At 44.3% G+C, this 19108-nt stretch overlaps 1 protein-coding gene across 1 annotated transcript in view; it reads right to left on the reverse strand.

Annotated features, from left to right (window-relative positions):
- LOC311229782 (haloacid dehalogenase-like hydrolase domain-containing 5) overlaps window positions 1–9067 on the reverse strand; it is a gene marked incomplete at both ends in the record, with an annotated part of 34714 nt that extends 25647 nt beyond the window's left edge. The window contains 3 exons of the mRNA XM_084315856.1: window positions 3328–3477; window positions 3620–3745; window positions 8930–9067. Of these exons, the coding sequence (XP_084171982.1) occupies window positions 3328–3477; window positions 3620–3745; window positions 8930–9067 (414 nt within the window). The remainder of the gene's footprint in view (window positions 1–3327; window positions 3478–3619; window positions 3746–8929) is intronic.
- Window positions 9068–19108: the final 10041 nt, after the last annotated feature.

The following is a 19108-nucleotide window of genomic DNA, read 5'->3' on the forward strand; positions in this document are numbered from 1 at the left end:
GCAGTAAACCTGCTGGTCTCTAGAGCTGGTGGTGACGTCTGTCCTCCTCTAGGTGGCAGTAAACCTGCTGGTCTCTAGAGCTGGTGGTGACGTCTGTCCTCCTCTAGGTGGCAGTAAACCTGCTGGTCTCTAGAGCTGGTGGTGACTGTATCTGTACACATAGTTTTTTGTTTAAATTATACTTAAGCATTTTATCTTGCAATACTCATTGTCATGGCGCTATTGCATTTTATTAATGAAATACTTTTCAGCTTAGGAATAATTGTATTAAGGGCGGTTGAGTGGCGCAGTGGGCAAGGCGCTCGCCACTAACGCAGGAGATGCTGGTATCGAGCCCAGCTCTCGGCGTTGCTACCGGCTTGGCCGGCCGGCATACTAACACAATTGGCAGTGTTAGAGGGTGGGAAAGCCGGTGGGTGGGGATTGGACGTTGTGGACAGTGACTCCTACAGGTCGGTTTGGTGACGCAGGTGCGGCGGAAGCAGGAAGTAGCGGGAGCAGCGTGAGCCTCGCATGCGTTACTCCTCGCCACTGAGAGTTCGAGCTGCTGCGGTGAAAAGATGCGACAGGCTGCCTCCTCGTGTACCGGAGGGGACACGTGATGCAAGGCTTCTATCCTCACTACAGCCGACCAGTGGGAGGCATAGTCTAGCAACGTTCAAGACAGGGGAGGGAAGAATTGGAAATGCGAAATTGGGATCGGAGAAAAAATAGAAATGGGGAGAAAAAGTGGATAAAAAAAAAGGAATAATTGTATTAACTTAAAATATCCTGTATGTATATAGTTTACAATATTTATATATGGTTGGACAACGGTGTAGTAAAAATCCATACCTCTGCATGGATCCATGACTGCATACTGTCTACCTTCATATTCATTACACCCCCTGTAGCGCTCTCTTGAAGTCTCACCTGAAACTAGAGATATCAGTGAGGAGTCTCACCTGAAACTAGAGATATCAGTGAGGAGTCTCACCTGAAACTAGAGATATCAGTGAAGAGTCTCACCTGAAACTAGAGATATCAGTGAGGAGTCTCACCTGAAACTAGAGATATCAGTGAGGAGTCTCACCTGAAACTAGAGATATCAGTGAAGAGTCTCACCTGAAACTAGAGATATCAGTGAGGAGTCTCACCTGAAACTAGAGATATCAGTGAGGAGTCTCACCTGAAACTAGAGATATCAGTGAAGAGTCTCACCTGAAACTAGAGATATCAGTGAAGAGTCTCACCTGAAACTAGAGATATCAGTGAAGAGTCTCACCTGAAACTAGAGATATCAGTGAGGAGTCTCACCTGAAACTAGAGATATCAGTGAGGAGTCTCACCTGAAACTAGAGATATCAGTGAGGAGTCTCACATGAAACTAGAGATATCAGTGAGGAGTCTCACCTGAAACTAGAGATATCAGTGAAGAGTCTCACCTGAAACTAGAGATATCAGTGAAGAGTCTCACCTGAAACTAGAGATATCAGTGAAGAGTCTCACCTGAAACTAGAGATATCAGTGAGGAGTCTCACCTGAAACTAGAGATATCAGTGAGGAGTCTCACCTGAAACTAGAGATATCAGTGAGGAGTCTCACCTGAAACTAGAGATATCAGTGAGGAGTCTCACCTGAAACTAGAGATATCAGTGAAGAGTCTCACCTGAAACTAGAGATATCAGTGAGGAGTCTCACCTGAAACTAGAGATATCAGTGAGGAGTCTCACCTGAAACTAGAGATATCAGTGAGGAGTCTCACCTGAAACTAGAGATATCAGTGAGGAGTCTCACCTGAAACTAGAGATATCAGTGAGGAGTCTCACCTGAAACTAGAGATATCATACCAATGAGGGGCACTATTCAATTAAATATAGACGTGTATAACTGTGGAACGCCAACCTACACCTGGTAGACAGCTCAACCTACACCTGGTAGACAGCTCAACCTACATCATTATATTGTATTTGTATTATGTATTTGTATTAGGGCTGTCAGTTTATCGCGTTAATTAGATTATAAATTATAAATCAACTCAGTAGATCATGCTCCATATGTGTGTGTGGTTTTACAAAGTGTAAACAATGGGAAAGCATTAAACCGATCATCTGTCTAAACCTCGTCGTAACTATTCGCCCTCAAAATCTGTGTTCGTTTTTTTCATCTCCTGAAAAGTTGGGTTTTTGGAGTTACAAGGTTTTCTTCCGCCAGCGACGATATATTCTTTAGTCGCACATGAGAGTGAAGCGCTGCTCGCACTGTGGAGTCCAGGCTTCAGGCAGAATCACCAACGGACAATGTGGAAAATGCTTTGGTGAGATCAGCTGACGCTGTTGACATGCCCACTACGCAGAGCCACACACACGCGCACGCACGCACACGCACACACACACACACACACACACACACACACACACACACACACACACACACACACACACACACACACACACACACACACACACACACACACACACACACACACACACACACACACACACACACACACACACACACACACACACACACACACACACACACACACACACACACACACACACACACACACACACACACACACACACACACACACACACACACACACACACACACACACACACACACACACACACACACACACACACACACACACACACACACACACACACACACACACACACACACACACACACACACACACACACACACACACACACACACACACACACACACACACACACACACACACACACACACACACACACACACACACACACACACACACACACACACACACACACACACACACACACACACACACACACACACACACACACACACACACACACACACACACACACACACACACACACACACACACACACACACACACACACACACACACACACACACACACACACACACACACACACACACACACACACACACACACACACACACACACACACACACACACACACACACACACACACACACACACACACACACACACACACACACACACACACACACACACACACACACACACACACACACACACACACACACACACACACACACAGGGAGTGATGTACCGGTGATGCGTTTGGCAGTTTTCACCACCCGCTGCATTGCTTTCCGGTCTGATGCAGTACTGTATGTATGCTTTCTATGGCACGCCGGTAGAAGTTCACCAGAATCTGAGGGTACAGGTGGGCTTTCCTCAGTCTCCTCAGGAAGAAGAGGTGCTGGTGACCAGCCTTCTTGAGACCAGTGACGAGGTGTTGAGGGTCCAAGAGAGGTCCTCGGCGATGTGGACTCCCAGGAATTTGAAGCAAAAAATACGTCAACCTCCGTCCTCAGGTCTTCCTTGGTTGGTTTTTCTTGTTGAGGGCCAGGTTGTTGTCGGCGCACCCCCCCCCCCGCCATGTGCCGCACCTCCTCCCTGTAGGCCGACTCGTCGTTGTTTTTGATGAGGCCCCACCACCGTTGTGTCTGCAAACTTGATAATGGTGTTGGAGCCACGTACAGGAGTGCAGTTTTGGGTGAAGAGGGAGTAGAGGAGGGGGCTCAGCACACAGCCCTGCGGGACGCCGGTGTTCAGGGTGAAGAGGGAGTAGAGGAGGGGGCTCAGCACACAGCCCTGCGGGACGCCAGTGTTCAGGATGAAGAGGGAGTAGAGGAGGGGGCTCAGCACACAGCCCTGCGGGACGGCAGTGTTCAGGATGAAGAGGGAGTAGAGGAGGGGGCTCAGCACACAGCCCTGCGGGACGCCAGTGTTCAGGATGAGGGTGGAGGAGGTGAGATTGTCTATCCGAACAAACTGGGGTCTATTGGTTAGGACAGCGGTTCTCAAACTACGGGTCGCGACCCAAAGTGGGGCCGTGGGTAGGTGACAGTGGGGAAGTTCGAGAACCCCCGCCGGGTTTGGAAGTTAAGTATCCAGTTGCAGAGGGGTTCGATGTCGAGGTTCGATGTCGGTCCTTGGTTTCCACAAGGTCACCAAGTTTGGAGATGAGTTTGGGAGGGGATGATGATGATGCTTGGAGTCGATGAACAGCATTCTCACATCATGGGTGTTGCTCTCATCCAGGTGGGAGAGGGCGGAGCGTAGCGCTGAGATGGCGTCCTCCATGCTCCTGTTCTCACAGTAGGCACATTGGTGTCACCCCCCCGGTCCTATTGGACCGGCCATCGGACTTCCAGCACCACTCATGAACAATACACTACTGCATTTGTGCCTGTCTATGTTTATTAATTTGTTCTCTGTCATACTCACTAATCTGTTGTCTGTGTATCTGCTGTCTGTGTTGTGCCCCATTTTCTAGTCTAGTGATTTCTCCCCTGTGTCTGTATCTATGTGTTATTTAGTGTCGTCATGTTTCAGTATTTTACCCCAGGTTGTTCAGTCTTTTCCACGCAGCTGTGTCTTGTTCCCAATCACCCTCATGCAGGGAACAAAATTTACTTTTTGGCTTACCAGCCAAGATGGCTGGTAGATTAAAAAAACTACCAGTCAGGCAGATTTTTTACCAGCCAAAAATTTGAAATAGCTTTTTAGTATATCGCCATGTGTTATTATTATTACTATATACAGGGCTCTACACTAACCTTTTCCCTAGGGAGCACATGTGCTCCTAAATAAAATTAAAATTACGAAATTTAGGAGCACAGTGAACATTTTTCAAGTAACAGAGTTTATTAACAAACTATTTATTACATGCATATTATACTGCGCGTGCGTGTGCATACTAACGGTCAACATCTGTGCAATAGCACATATCCTGTGCTTCGTCTATTTCATCCTCCACTACCTCTCCTCGTGTTAAGTCTGCATTCTGGGTTCTACTCATCTCTACCACCGACATGCCAACGAAACGTTCCAGGAATCGTAACACATTGGTGTTTATCCAGTGAGGGACGTGAAAGGCCACATTTGAAATGAGCCAGGACCAGCCTCTTGAAGCACTTCATAACGATGGGGGTACTCAACAACAACAACAGGGTGGAAGTCATTGAGGCTCGCTGCAGAGAAGTGTTTTTGGCACAGGCACGATTAGCGGTGCATGCGGGGACAACTGCCTGGGTTTAGTGACACATTGAAGCCTGTCAGCTGCTCAACGCAGCTCCTGAGCACACGGCCCGGGGATGCCATCGGGGGCCAGCTGCCTTACGTGCACTAGTCCTGCTCAGTGGGGCACACGTGGGTGGGGGAGAGCGTGAGGGGTTGGTGGTCAGCAGGGAGAGAAGGGCACCTCCTGGGTGTCTCTGTCAAAGGGACATGCATAAGAGACATGCAGGCTAGGTATATATTATATACTATATAGGCTATTGACCTTGAGCAAGGTACTGGTATTACAACTGGAGTTGGTCCCCGGGTGCCTGTCTGGAGCTGCTTTAGAACGGGTCAGATTGACTCCAGGGGGGATTAATAAAGTACTTAACATGGAATCAGTTTGGGTTCAAACTAGATGAAAAAGTCGAAGAGCTCCTTGGTTACATGATAAAAGTACGTTGATTGTGGATCTGTTCAGTGTGTGCGTATCTGTTCAGTGTGTGTGTGTGTGTGTGTGTGTGTGTGTGTGTGTGTGTGTGTGTGTGTGTGTGTGTGTGTGTGCGTGTGTGTGTGTGTGTGTCTGTGTGTGTGTTTGTCTGTTCAGTGTGTGTTTGTCTGTTCAGTGTGTGTGTGTGTGTGTGTGTGTGTGTGTGTGTGTTTGTCTGTTCAGTGTGTGTGTGTTTGTCTGTGCGTGTGTGTGTGTGTGTGTGTGTGTGTGTGTGTGTGTGTGTGTGTGTGTGTGTGTGTGTGTGTGTGTGTGTGTGCTTGTCTGTTCAGTGTGTGTGACTGTGTTTGTCTGTTCAGTGTGTGTGTGTGTGTGTGTGTGTGTGTGTGTGTGTGTGTGTGTGTGTGTGTGTGTGTGTGTGTGTGTGTGTGTGCGTGTGCGTGTGCGTGTGTGTGTGTGTGTGTGTGTGTGTGTGTGTGTGTGTGTGTGTGTTGTCTCTTCGGTCTGTGTGTGTGTGTCTGCAGTGTGTACAGTAATCGAAAGCATGTGAAGCACGTTTGTTTGTGTTTGAATGAGTAGCAACATGTGACGCTAGTTTGGCTCTAGTTTCATCCCTGCATGAATGAATCAGCTTAATGTTGAGAATACTCTGTACAGTCCATAGACAGTCAGTAGTACAGTATACTGTAACAACAAGGTATCATATCATGATAATCTCCTATAGTACAGTATACTGTAACAACAAGGTATCATATCATGATAATCTCCTATAGTACAGTATACTGTAACAACAAGGTATCATATCATGATAATCTCCTATAGTACAGTATACTGTAACAACAAGGTATCATATCATGATAATCTCCTATAGTACATCATACTGTAACAAGGTATCATATCATGATAATCTCCTATAGTACATCATACTGTAACAACAAGGTATAATATCATGATAATCTCCTATAGTACATCATACTGTAACAACAAGGTATAATATCATGATAATCTCCTATAGTAAATCATACTGTACCGTAACAACAAGGTATAATATCAAGCTAATCTCCTATAGTACACTTTACTGTAACAACAAGGTATAATATCAAGATAATCTCCTATAGTACACTTTAATGTAACAACAAGGTATAATATCAAGATAATCTCCTATAGTACACTTTACTGTAAATACAAAGTATAATATCATGATAATCTCCTATAGTACATCATACTGTACAGTACTGTAACAACAATGTATAATATCCTGATAATCTCCTAATAAACTAGCGCTGCTATTTTCATCTAATATTACTTTTTAGGAACAACTAGCCCTGCCCTGCTATTTTCATCTAATATAACTTTTTAGGAACAACTAGCCCTGCTATTTTCAGCTTGTATGTTATAATTTGTCCATTAATATGTCCATTGATGTCTCGTATTTCATTTTTCATAATATTTTACCAGTACTGAAATACTATTTGGTATTGCAAAGTATTTTCACAGTATTTTGTGGCCATAAGCTTACTGTGTCTGAAAATGTATCCTAAACAGTCAATTTCGCAGAGTACATTTTACTCAAACTGAGTCCATTTGAGCCCAAATGAGTACAATTTTACTCAGTTTGAGTTAAATGTACTCAGTTTGAGTCAAATTTACTCAGCGAAATTTAGGTGTATAAACCCATATAAATCACTACAATAGACTACATTATAATAATGTTATATCAAGGCACTACTGTATTGAGACCCACGTGTCAACAACACAGGTTTATAAAAAGCGTTTTGTCCCAGTTATACCAACCCCACACCCTGCTAGAGGCAGGAACTATGTCTCAGCCTGAAGGGACTGAGGGAATACAAACCAGAGCAGGGTTTTATTCTTGTTACCACAGTCACTTACACATAGACACTTCACTTAAAGGGATATTTCACTTTAGTAGAAAGTAGCAGTCTCGTCTCTATCTGAAGTCAAGTAAGCAAGCGACAACCGCTGTCCCTGTCATCTGCTGTCAACACCACCATTCCTCCCAGCTGTCAGGCTCCTCATTCACTAACTATAAACCAACGATACAACATTATTATTCTGTGTAATATATATTTTTCTGAGTTTTTAGCTAATGTAATTTTTAAATGATCGGTATAGGAACTATTTCTCACTTGAGGTGTAGTTTGGCCAACTTTTCAACTTCTCACAGAATGTTAAGAATGAGGAGGCAGCTGGGAGGAATGGTGTGTTGACGGCAGAGACGACAGGGTCGTAGATGACCTTCGACAGAGGTAAGACTGCTGAAACTTGACAAGTTCTACTAAAGTGAAATGTCCCTTTAAACTCTTCATCGACTATCAAAAGCTGTCCTCAACTAAAGACATTCTTGGTCAACACAAAGAGACATTCTTGGTTGCCTGATCGGATCATTTATTAACTGGTAAAGGTTCATCTCCCACAATATGCAAGGTGACCTCTTCAATAACCTCTTCATGACAACACGAATAGCTGTTAACAATATCACCATTATATCTCAAACTATAGTCTACCCATATAACTCTGTATGATAGCAAGTACAATAGTGCTGTATACTATATACAGTATATATATCCACTATATCTGTCTGTACATACCTGCATATAACCCTTGTTACATACCTTATACTATATCTATATATACATATCCCTTACCTACTCTTGCTAGTTATGCTGCTGGCTAGTATGACTTACTACCATAGTGCCTTTATACCTGTATCACTGTACATATTAATACTACAACTCTGTACATGATGTGATTAAACATGTGTACTCATTTATATAGATATAGTATCTACAGGTATGTATACAGTGAACAGGGATATATGCAGATAGCAGTTTACCCATGTATTAAACTGCAGCCTTGGATAAAGTTACTCCAATGGTACACAGATGATAGCATTGATGGACTCATACAGCGCTCACATAACCATTATAACGTCTTATCTCTGTCTCTAGATGACAACATTGATATTGCATTTACACTCACTCTCTCTCTCTCTCTCTCTTTGTCTCTCTCTCTCTCTCTCTATCTCTCTCTCTTTATCTCTCTCTCTCTATCTCTCTGTCTATCTCTCTCTCTTTCTCCCTCTCTCTCTCTATCTCTCTCTTTCTCTCTCTCTCTCTCTTTCTCTCTCTCTCTCTATCTCTCTCTCTCTCTCTTTCTCTCCCTCTCTCTCTCGCTCTCTCTCTCTCTCTTTCTCTTGCTTCAGCCTACGATTTCGGAATAGGAGCGCCGTTTATATCGTGCTCTCTCTCACATTACACACACAGTCACACACACACACACACACACACACACGACCGCTATCTCGTTTGCTCTCTCTCTCTCTCTTGCTCGCGCTCTCTCTCTCCCATTCACTCACACTCACACACGCACTCGTTCTCTCCCTCCCTCCCTCCTTCCCTCCTTCCCTCCCTCTCTCTCTCTACCTTGCTGCTCGTCGTCGTGCCGCACATCCTGCACCGAGGCAGCAGCGAGGCGGCAGCTGCCCGCGTCCCCCGCTCCACGCGCCGGGCTCCCACCGTGCTGCTCACGGCTCGCTGGAGGATGGCACCGAGACCCCGCATGACGACCGCCGGGGATGGTGGCTTGTTTGGCGGCTGTTTGTGTGTGTCAGTCTACCAAAGCACCACAAACCAGTTCCATCGTGTTGTGGAGACTGATATACCCTCAGGGCTCCAACTCTGTGACGACACGAGTAGGTGGTCCCACACACACACACACACACACACAAGATGAGGAGGATTGGAGAGGGAGGGAGAGGGAGGGTGGGAGAGAGAGGGATGGAGAGAGAGAGAAAGGGGGAGAGAGTGTTCCAAGATGTGGAGAATACAGTTCTGGAGATATAATTCAGATATAAATACATTTAAGTCAAATAATTTGTAATAAGGCTAATAACACAACAATATAAAATAGCTATATATATATATATTTAGCTTATTGTATTATATGGATGTTTATATGTTTATTTGTATAACCTTACATTGGAACAGCATTAGGAATATTGATTGGATTTAGATAAAGTGAACCGTCTTATTTGTCATAATAGAACATTTGTGATGTCACAGTATGATGTCATAATCAAACATTCTAGAACATTTGTGATGTCACAGTAAGATGTCATAACCAAACATTCTAGAACATTTGTGTATCTATATTCAACAATTCTCTCAGAAGAGGTCAGTGTGCAATGCATCTTGAAGCAGTGCTGAGCAGTACTGAACAGATAGACTAAACAACATAGATTGAATTGAATTTTGTCATGTGTCGAGTCTGTGGTGATTTTGGAAACTGGGAAAATACAGTTTTCTTAACTTGTAGTAGTGACGTGAATATTTAGGAAAATAGCTTTAGGGTCACTTCTGTAAAGAAAGACTTTGCTGTGGATGAGAAATAAACCATTTGGATATCTTTGTTTTACACTGGAGCGGCTGTGGACATTATTTTTCTTTATCAATGAACGTACTACTCAAGAGTAAGCAACTTTAGAGTGAGTAGAACCAGTAGAGTGGAAAGTCGGCCCTCATAGAGAGTGTTCCAAGATGTGGAGAATACAGTTCTGGAGATATAATTCAGATATAAATACAATTAAGTCAAATAATTTGTAATAAGGCTAATAACACAATAATATAAAATAGTGTAGAGGAGCCAAAGCTATATATTTAGCTTATAGTAATATATGGATGTTTATATGTTTATTTTATAATAGTAATAATATTTTTTGTAGTATTGTTTAAAGCCCAACCTCCAGGTTAAACCCTACTGATCAATTATGGGTAGTTTACATCATTGGTATATAATTTCATTATTTATTTTTTTTCCATTTGACACCGGAAATGCCACTCTGAAAGAGTTAAAAAGGTCCACGCACGAATAACATGCACGCGCGAATCAAAAAAGCTTATCAAACGCCGACGTCACAACAGGACAACAGGTGCATATTAATGAGCCGAATCTAAAAGCTTATCAGACGCTAGCACCTAGCACCATAGATATCAGTGGCCAATCAGATCGCAGAAGGCGAACGCGGAACTGGAAATCCGTTGGTAAAAGTAATCAGGCAACCAGGTATCAGTGGCCAATCAGATCGCAGAACGCGAACGCGGAACTGGAAATCCGTTGGTAAAAGTAATCAGGCAACCAGGAGCAACAGATTCTGGGCCTGGTGGTTATTTGAACATTTTATTAGTGTTGGACTGATGGTTCTGTTGATGGCCACTGACCTCATTCAGCTTATTTGGTTTCTTTATTTATTTAACTAATACATGGAAAACAATTATTATATTATGATTATTTGTTTAGTGTATAGGAGAGGATCACAGAAGCCCTTCAGGCTACGTTGAGTGCACTGCACAATTATTATTATTATTATTATTATTATTATTTTGGTAGTTCGATGAACCTATTAACCACATTTTTAAATAGAATTATGTAGATAGAACACTGATATGCCTTCAAATGGCCATCCCAAGTAGTGATATATTGTGTGCAGTAATCTGTCTGGTCTCTCCTGTCAGTAGGCGTACCAGCATGACAACATACCTGATACAGGCCTTGCATGGAATGTTAGTACACTTCTCCGTCTTCCAGCATGTAACCCCTGGTCACCTCTTTCAAAAGAAAATGCCCAATTCCTGTGCAGTGGTAGAGCAGGTAAAACACTGGAAAAGTACGATATTACTGTTCCACTGTGACTTGTTTACAAGAGCCAGTAATAAGACACCAAAGTATTACAGTTTTGTTGATATATTCCAACATGGAGGACAAATAATAATAATAATAATGCAGGACCTCTTTAGAGAGGTCTTTATTCGGCACGCAACAACACAACGACATGCAATGGGCGGCACACACACACACAGGAATACACACACATGCAATTGTCTTTCTCAGGGTCGCCGATGCGATTGAGCTCTGCTCTTAACCCATCCCGTCGTCCTTCCCCCCCCAAGGGCAGCCGGGTGCAGACAGGGCGTCGGCGAGGTACCGCGCCCGGGGACCAATCCAAGTGCTCCTGCCCGTCTTCGTCAGGGACGCGACAGCGTCAGCGATCTGTTGTGCATGTTTTTCCATTGGGTTTCTCTTATCGGGGGGGGGGGGGGAACCCTTGCGAGCACGGGGAGAACATGCAAACTCCACACAGAAAGGCCCGGGAGATACCCCACCTGGGTACCTGGCATCGCGGAAACCTGGTCCCTAAGCGGGAATCGAACCCTGGACCTTCTTGCTGTGAGGCGACAGTGTTAACCACTACACCACCGTGCCAAATGGGCATCTGGAAAGACCTCTATTGAATTGGTCTAGAGATATGACTCCATCTCTGCTGCACAACCTGAGGCACAGGACAGAGACCCAGGGTCAGACTGGGGGCATCATTCAGGACAGAGACCCAGGGTCAGACTGGGGGCATCATTCAGGACAGAGACCCAGGGTCAGACTGGGGGGCATCATTCAGGACAGAGACCCAGGGTCAGACTGGGGGCATCATTCAGGACAGAGACCCAGGGTCAGACTGGGGGCATCATTCAGGACAGAGACCCAGGGTCAGACTGGGGGCATCATTCAGGACAGAGACCCAGGGTCAGACTGGGGGCATCATTCAGGACAGAGACCCAGGGACAGACTGGGGGCATCATTCAGGACAGAGACCCAGGGACAGACTGGGGGCATCATTCAGGGATCCGGCTGAGTAGGACCTCTCAGTAGGACCTCTCAGCAGGACCTCTCAGTAAAGTACAACGGTTTTTTCGTTGTACTTTACTTGTGCTCTATAATGACAATACATTTGAATCTAATCTCATCGAATCTCATCGAATCTAAAGTTATGGAAGTTTCAGACAGTCAGACAGAAAATAACACCGTATTCACATAAAACATTGATGGTTGAGGCAACAGTAGGCTCAAGGTTAGGGTTCACAGTAGGTGAAGGCTTTTTGAAATCCCTGTACTGGCACACGGATAATCTGGCCAAGGGAATGTCTCCATCCCCTCAATAACTATTGTAGAATTTCTTGATCTGTTTTAAAGGGACAGTTTGGATATTTGGAACCCGACGGTATTTGTTCTCAGCACAATCCGTGCTGTTTCTATTTCATTTAATTTCAAACCTTTATTTAAACTCGAAAGGCAACGGAGGTTTCCCTTGTTTACAGTCACACTTACAGAAATAAGCATTAGAGCATATAAAATCACACAGCGTATACAATCATAACAATAAGACAACAAGATGAGGCAAAGGATAACAAATCAATTCAAACACGTACAACTTGATTGACAAAGGTTGGAGATCAATGTTTTAAATTCTGCAACAGAGGGGAGAATCTCAGGCTATAAGGATGGTTGGAGTTCATTCCATGAGCTAGAGGGGCATCATAGCAGACTCAGGGGACCTTACGGACCAGCCAGCCACTAGAATGGTTCCATAGGTTCCAAAATTCCATGTAGTAAATGATGTATCCTACCAATAATGATGTAGTATAAGGAGGTATCTTACCAATAATGATGTAGTATAAGGAGGTATCTTACCAATAATGATGTAGTATAAGGAGGTATCTTACCAATAATTATGTAGTATAAGGAGGTATCTTACCAATAATGATGTAGTATAAGGAGGTATCTTACCAATAATGATGTAGTATAAGAAGGTATCTTACCAATAATGATGTAGTATAAGGAGGTATCCTACCAATAATGATGTAGTATAAGGAGGTATCTTACCAATAATGATGTAGTATAAGGAGGTATCTTACCAATAATGATGTAGTGTATAAGGCGGTGGCTTACCAATAATGATGTAGTATAAGGAGGTAGCTTATGATCTATGATTATAGTTAGTGCTCTCACCACTATCTAACTATGATTATAGTTAGTGCTCTCACCACTATCTAACTGTGATTATAGTTAGTGCTCTCACCACTATCTAACTGTGATTATAGTTAGTGCTCTCACTACTATCTAACTATGATTATAGTTAGTGCTCTCACCACTATCTAACTGTGATTATAGTTAGTGCTCTCACCACTATCTAACTGTGATTATAGTTAGTGCTCTCACCAGTATCTAACTGTGATTATAGTTAGTGTTCTCACCACTATCTAACTGTGATTATAGTAGTGCTCTCACCACTATCTAACTGTGATTATACAATGGCATTGTGAGGATTGGCCCATTCCCGCCACACGCTTCAAGGTACTGTGAGGAGGATTGGCTCATTGCCACCATACGCTTCTAGGTCAAGTACCAATTGCCGTCACGCACCTGTCGGTTGTTTGTAATCAGCGCCCAGAGCCCTTCATATACTCGGGTCTTTCTGTCAATCGTTGTCGGGTCGTTTTGGATTTCCACTGCTACTGCCTGTTCCCCCCGTTGTTGTGCCTCGTCTGTTTTTCTTCAGGACGTCCATGGAAGTCGCCGCTGTTGTGTATCTCTATCATCCGTTGGAGCTGTGCCTCGTTGCCCACTTTGCGCATTTGCGCTTTGGTGAGTTTTTGGAACGAACCTTTTGGATTCTCTGTTTTCTGTGTGTTTGGATAACACTGAAGATTTGCCGTTTTGTTTTGTACTGGACTCAGCTAAACTTGTGTGTTGGTAACACTGAAGATTAAGTCACGTGGGATTGTACTGGGCTCAGCTAAACTTGTGTGTTGGTAACACTGAAGATTAAGTCACGTGTGTTTATACTGGACTCAGCTAAGGAGGACTGGACTGCCTCTGTATTCCGTTGGCTTGTTTATTGACCACTCTCTCTCTCTCTCCGTTCCTCCCCGAGTTGGATCCTGGAGTAGCTGCAGAGCCGCAGAGGCAGTGGCGCTACGCCGCTTCACCATCTCAATACCGGGACGATCTGCAGAGCCGCAGACAACTCTGCCAAGAACATTCTCCCCTTTGTTGTTCTTATTGTTATCTCGCTCATTCCTGTTTCAGAAATAAATACGCCTTAGTCTTTGGCTAACTCTGAACTACCTGTCTGTGCCGTGCTGTTGGGGTCGGTTTCAAACCATAACAGGCATGCAAATTTCTCGATTCTGATTGGCTAAAACAGTCAAGTTACACATGGTTATTTGTCATAACCCGACGCTCGTGGTCCTAGAACCCGCCCACAACTGAATTACGATCACTCCGCCAGTCGTGGATTTAGAAGTAAAAGCAAGATGGCGGACAATAACCTTACGAATGGATATGTTGATAGGGTCATAACGACTAAATAAAAAACTATTCTGTCACAGCGAATGTGTTAGTTTCTTAAATAATGTTGGATTATGTAATTGGTGGGTCATGAGCCATTGTGGAACAAAATAAATATTGTGCGAATTGATTGATTTGATTGATAGCAATTTCTTTTTTTTTAACCTTTCTATAGAGGCAGTTGGGAGGTGCGCTGTTTTAAGTGAGCGTGGATTATTGAATTGATTGATTGCAAATTGTATTACTGTCCGCCTTGTTTCCAACTGGTTAAGCTTGGCGACTCTTTCGAAGTCGCCCTCTTTCGAAGTTGGTTATGCTTAGAGTTTGTCTTTAGAGCAGGGCGATAGACCACCAGCCCTGATTCCAAACTCTAAGCATAACCAACTTCAAAAGAGGGCGACTTCAAAAGAGTCGCCAAGCTTAACCAGTTGGAAACAAGGCGGACAGTAATCAAATTTGCAATCAATCAATCAATCAATTCAATAATAACCCTCTTGCGCCGCCCCTGTGCCTCAAATAGATCCGCTATCAACTCTATCTTTAATCTTTCAAAATGTTCAGTTGCTATCGCTATTAGCTCTATCTTTAATTTTTCAAAATGTACAGTTGCTATTGCATGCACTCATCTGTGTTTCACCACACACATGAGTGCATGCTTACCAACTGTCCGTCTGCAACACTACTATCACCGACATCTAAGAAGGGAGATCCCCTCTTGAACGGCCCTTCTAAGGTTTCTCTCCTCCACATTGCCTGTGGAGCTTTTTTTCCCTATTGTTAGGTTTTAGTGAGTTTTTCCTTACCTTCGCGTGGGGTATGTCTGGGAGTGCTTGCATTCTTTCATTTATTTGCATTCATCTAAAAAATGTTTGGACCCTATGGTGTTCTTGTTCTGTTCTTGACTTATTGTTATGTTGTCTTCTTGACTTGTTTAAAGAAGACCTGTACGGCCCATGGGGACATTAACGTGTGTTGTCGGGCCCTATAAATAAATTTGATTTGATTTGATAATCCACGCTCACTTAAAACAGCGCACCTCCCAGCTGCTTCTATAGAAAGTAGGATGTGTTAGTGAGAACAGTTGGATGTGTTAGTTTGTTGGATGTGTTACTGAGAACAGTTGGATGTGTTAGTTGAAAGACAGTTGCACTTCCGAGCTGCTTCCACAAGGAGGCAACTTCTCTTTATTTTTTGGGAACTACTTTTTCTGCGGATGGTTGTCAATAAATCTTCAATTAATGTGTGTTTATTGTATAGCAATACGGTTGGATGACATCAGCCATTGTATAAAAGCATTAGATAACACGACAGAGTGGGTTATAGAAATTAGATCACGCCTATGGGGGTCTAACGACCCTCGGCTGCGCCTCGGGCCTAACAACCACCCATAGGCGTGATCTAATTTCTATAACCCACTCTGTCTCGTGATCTAATGCTTAATTATAGTTAGTGCTCTCACCACTATCTAACTGATTATAGTAGTGCTCTCACCACTATCTTTTTTGTATTTTATTTTTTTATTCTTTTTTAAAACAAACATATAAACAAACATGACAACACACGATAAGATATACAAGCATTAATTGTCAGGGCACATCCAATGGGATCACCTTTTGGTTAGTTGTTTTATATAAGATATACCCATAATACCTGTTATCTAAAAAAAAAAACCTACATACATATGCTCAGCTCGAACCCCCCCCTCCCGGACCCCACCTTGAGAAGTACCTCCACTATCCCTCGCACCTAACCAGACACTACCATTATAAGCTAGCTTTTATTCTCTCCACCACTTCTAACCACATTGACATTTTGGATTCATTGAGACCCAGAATTCTTGCTGTAGATATTTCATGGTAAATTACATCGAGATATGTAAGAAACCAAACTTTACGGCACATTTTTTCCGGTTGAAACCAGCGTGATGCGATCAGCTTTTTGGCTACTGTGATACCCGATAAAACCAATCTCTTTAGCTGTGGATTCACTGCAAACTCAAAAACATCATTCAACAGCAATACCGAGGGGTGTACAGGTATATTCCAAGATACGAGTTTTGATATTTGTTGGGTCACATCTTTCCAGAATGCCTTAACTGGTGAGCAGTCCCAATACATGTGCATAAATGTACCTTCGTCCCCATTTGTACATTGGGTGCATTTGGAATCTTGTTTGAGCCCCATTCGGCACAGTCTTATAGGAGTCAAGTATGTCCTGTGAATATAGTTAAGATTGATTTGTTGATGATCCGGGTTCCTTGATGTAAGTCGGACATTTGCCCAGGCTCCTTGCCAATCAAAGTCATTTTCCAGGTCTGGTATATCCCTCCTCCAGACAGAGTCAAGTTGGAGGGTTTCATACGAGGACGTTAGTAATTGATGATAAAATTCTGAAACAAAACCTCTCGATGTCTCTCTTGAGTAGAAGAATTTGTGGTATCTGTGGTGTTCAATTGGTCTGTCTAATGGAACACCGTGAGACTTCAAACATAGCTCTAACTGTTTGTGAAAAAGCCATGTGGAGCCATGCTCTCACCACTATCTAACTGTGATTATAGTTAGTGCTCTCACCACTATCTAACTGTGATTATAGTTAGTTTTAACATTGACTTAACGGTTATGGTTGAGACAGAAAGTTAGGGTTAAGGTTAGGGTTCCATCCCCAGCAGGGGAACTTAAACGTTTTCTGAAAACTTAAAAAGTTAAAAAGATTTTAATAGAGAAGAGAAGTCTTCATGCAGATTAACACACACATGCGAGATGGGTGACACACAGGAACACACACACACATGCATTGAGTCGCCGATGAAATGTCTCTGCACTTGACCCATCCTGTCGTCCTTCCCCCCCATGGGCAGCCGGGAGAAGACATGAGCTGCGGCGTGGGCCGTGCCCGGGGACCAATCCAAGTGCTCCTGTCCGTCTTCGTCAGGGACACGACAGCGTTAGCGATCTGTTCTGCATGTTTTTCCATTGGGTTTATCTTATCGGGGGGGGGAAACCCTTGCGAGCACGTGATGCAAGCTCCACACAGAAAGGCTCAGGAGATACCCCACCTGGGTACCTGGCAACCCGGGAGATACCCCACTTGGGTACCTGGAAACACGGCAACCTGGTCCCAAAGCTAGAATCTAACCCAGGACCTCCTAGCTGTGAGGAGACAGTGTTAACCACTACACCACCGTGCTGTGAGGAGACAGTGTTAACCACTACACCACCGTGCTGTGAGGAGACAGTGTTAACCACTACACCACTGTGCTGTGAGGAGACAGTGTTAACCACTACACCACTGTGCTGTGAGGAGACAGTGTTAACCACTACACCACCGTGCTGTGAGGAGACAGTGTTAACCACTACACCACCGTGCTGCGAGGAGACAGTGTTAACCACTACACCACCGTGCTGTGAGGAGACAGTGTTAACCACTACACCACTGTGCTGTGAGGAGACAGTGTTAACCACTACACCACTGTGCTGTGAGGAGACAGTGTTAACCACTACACCACCGTGCTGTGAGGCGACAGTGTTAACCACTACACCACGTGCTGTGAGGAGACAGTGTTAACCACTACACCACTGTGCTGTGAGGAGACAGTGTTAACCACTACACCACGTGCTGTGAGGAGACAGTGTTAACCACTACACCACCGTGCTGTGAGGAGACAGTGTTAACCACTACACCACCGTGCTGTGAGGAGACAGTGTTAACCACTACACCACCGTGCTGTGAGGAGACAGTGTTAACCACTACACCACCGTGCTGTGAGGAGACAGTGTTAACCACTACACCACTGTGCTGTGAGGACAGTGTTAACCACTACACCACCGTGCTGTGAGGAGACAGTGTTAACCACTACACCACTGTGCTGTGAGGAGACAGTGTTAACCACTACACCACCGTGCTGTGAGGCGACAGTGTTAACCACTACACCACTGTGCTGTGAGGAGACAGTGTTAACCACTACACCACCGTGCTGTGAGGCGACAGTGTTAACCACTACACCACCGTGCTGTGAGGCGACAGTGTTAACCACTACACCACCGTGCTGTGAGGAGACAGTGTTAACCACTACACCACGTGCTGTGAGGAGACAGTGTTAACCACTACACCACCGTGCTGTGAGGAGACAGTGTTAACCACTACACCACCGTGCTGTGAGGAGACAGTGTTAACCACTACACCACCGTGCTGTGAGGAGACAGTGTTAACCACTACACCACCGTGCTGTGAGGCGACAGTGTTAACCACTACACCACCGTGCTGTGAGGCGACAGTGTTAACCACTACACCACCGTGCTGTGAGGAGACAGTGTTAACCACTACACCACCGTGCTGTGAGGTGACAGTGTTAACCACTACACCACCGTGCTGTGAGGTGACAGTGTTAACCACTACACCACCGTGCTGTGAGGCGACAGTGTTAA

Source organism: Notolepis coatsorum (assembly GCF_963971535.1).
Source record: "Notolepis coatsorum genome assembly, chromosome: 6".
Lineage (NCBI taxonomy): Eukaryota > Metazoa > Chordata > Actinopteri > Aulopiformes > Paralepididae > Notolepis > Notolepis coatsorum.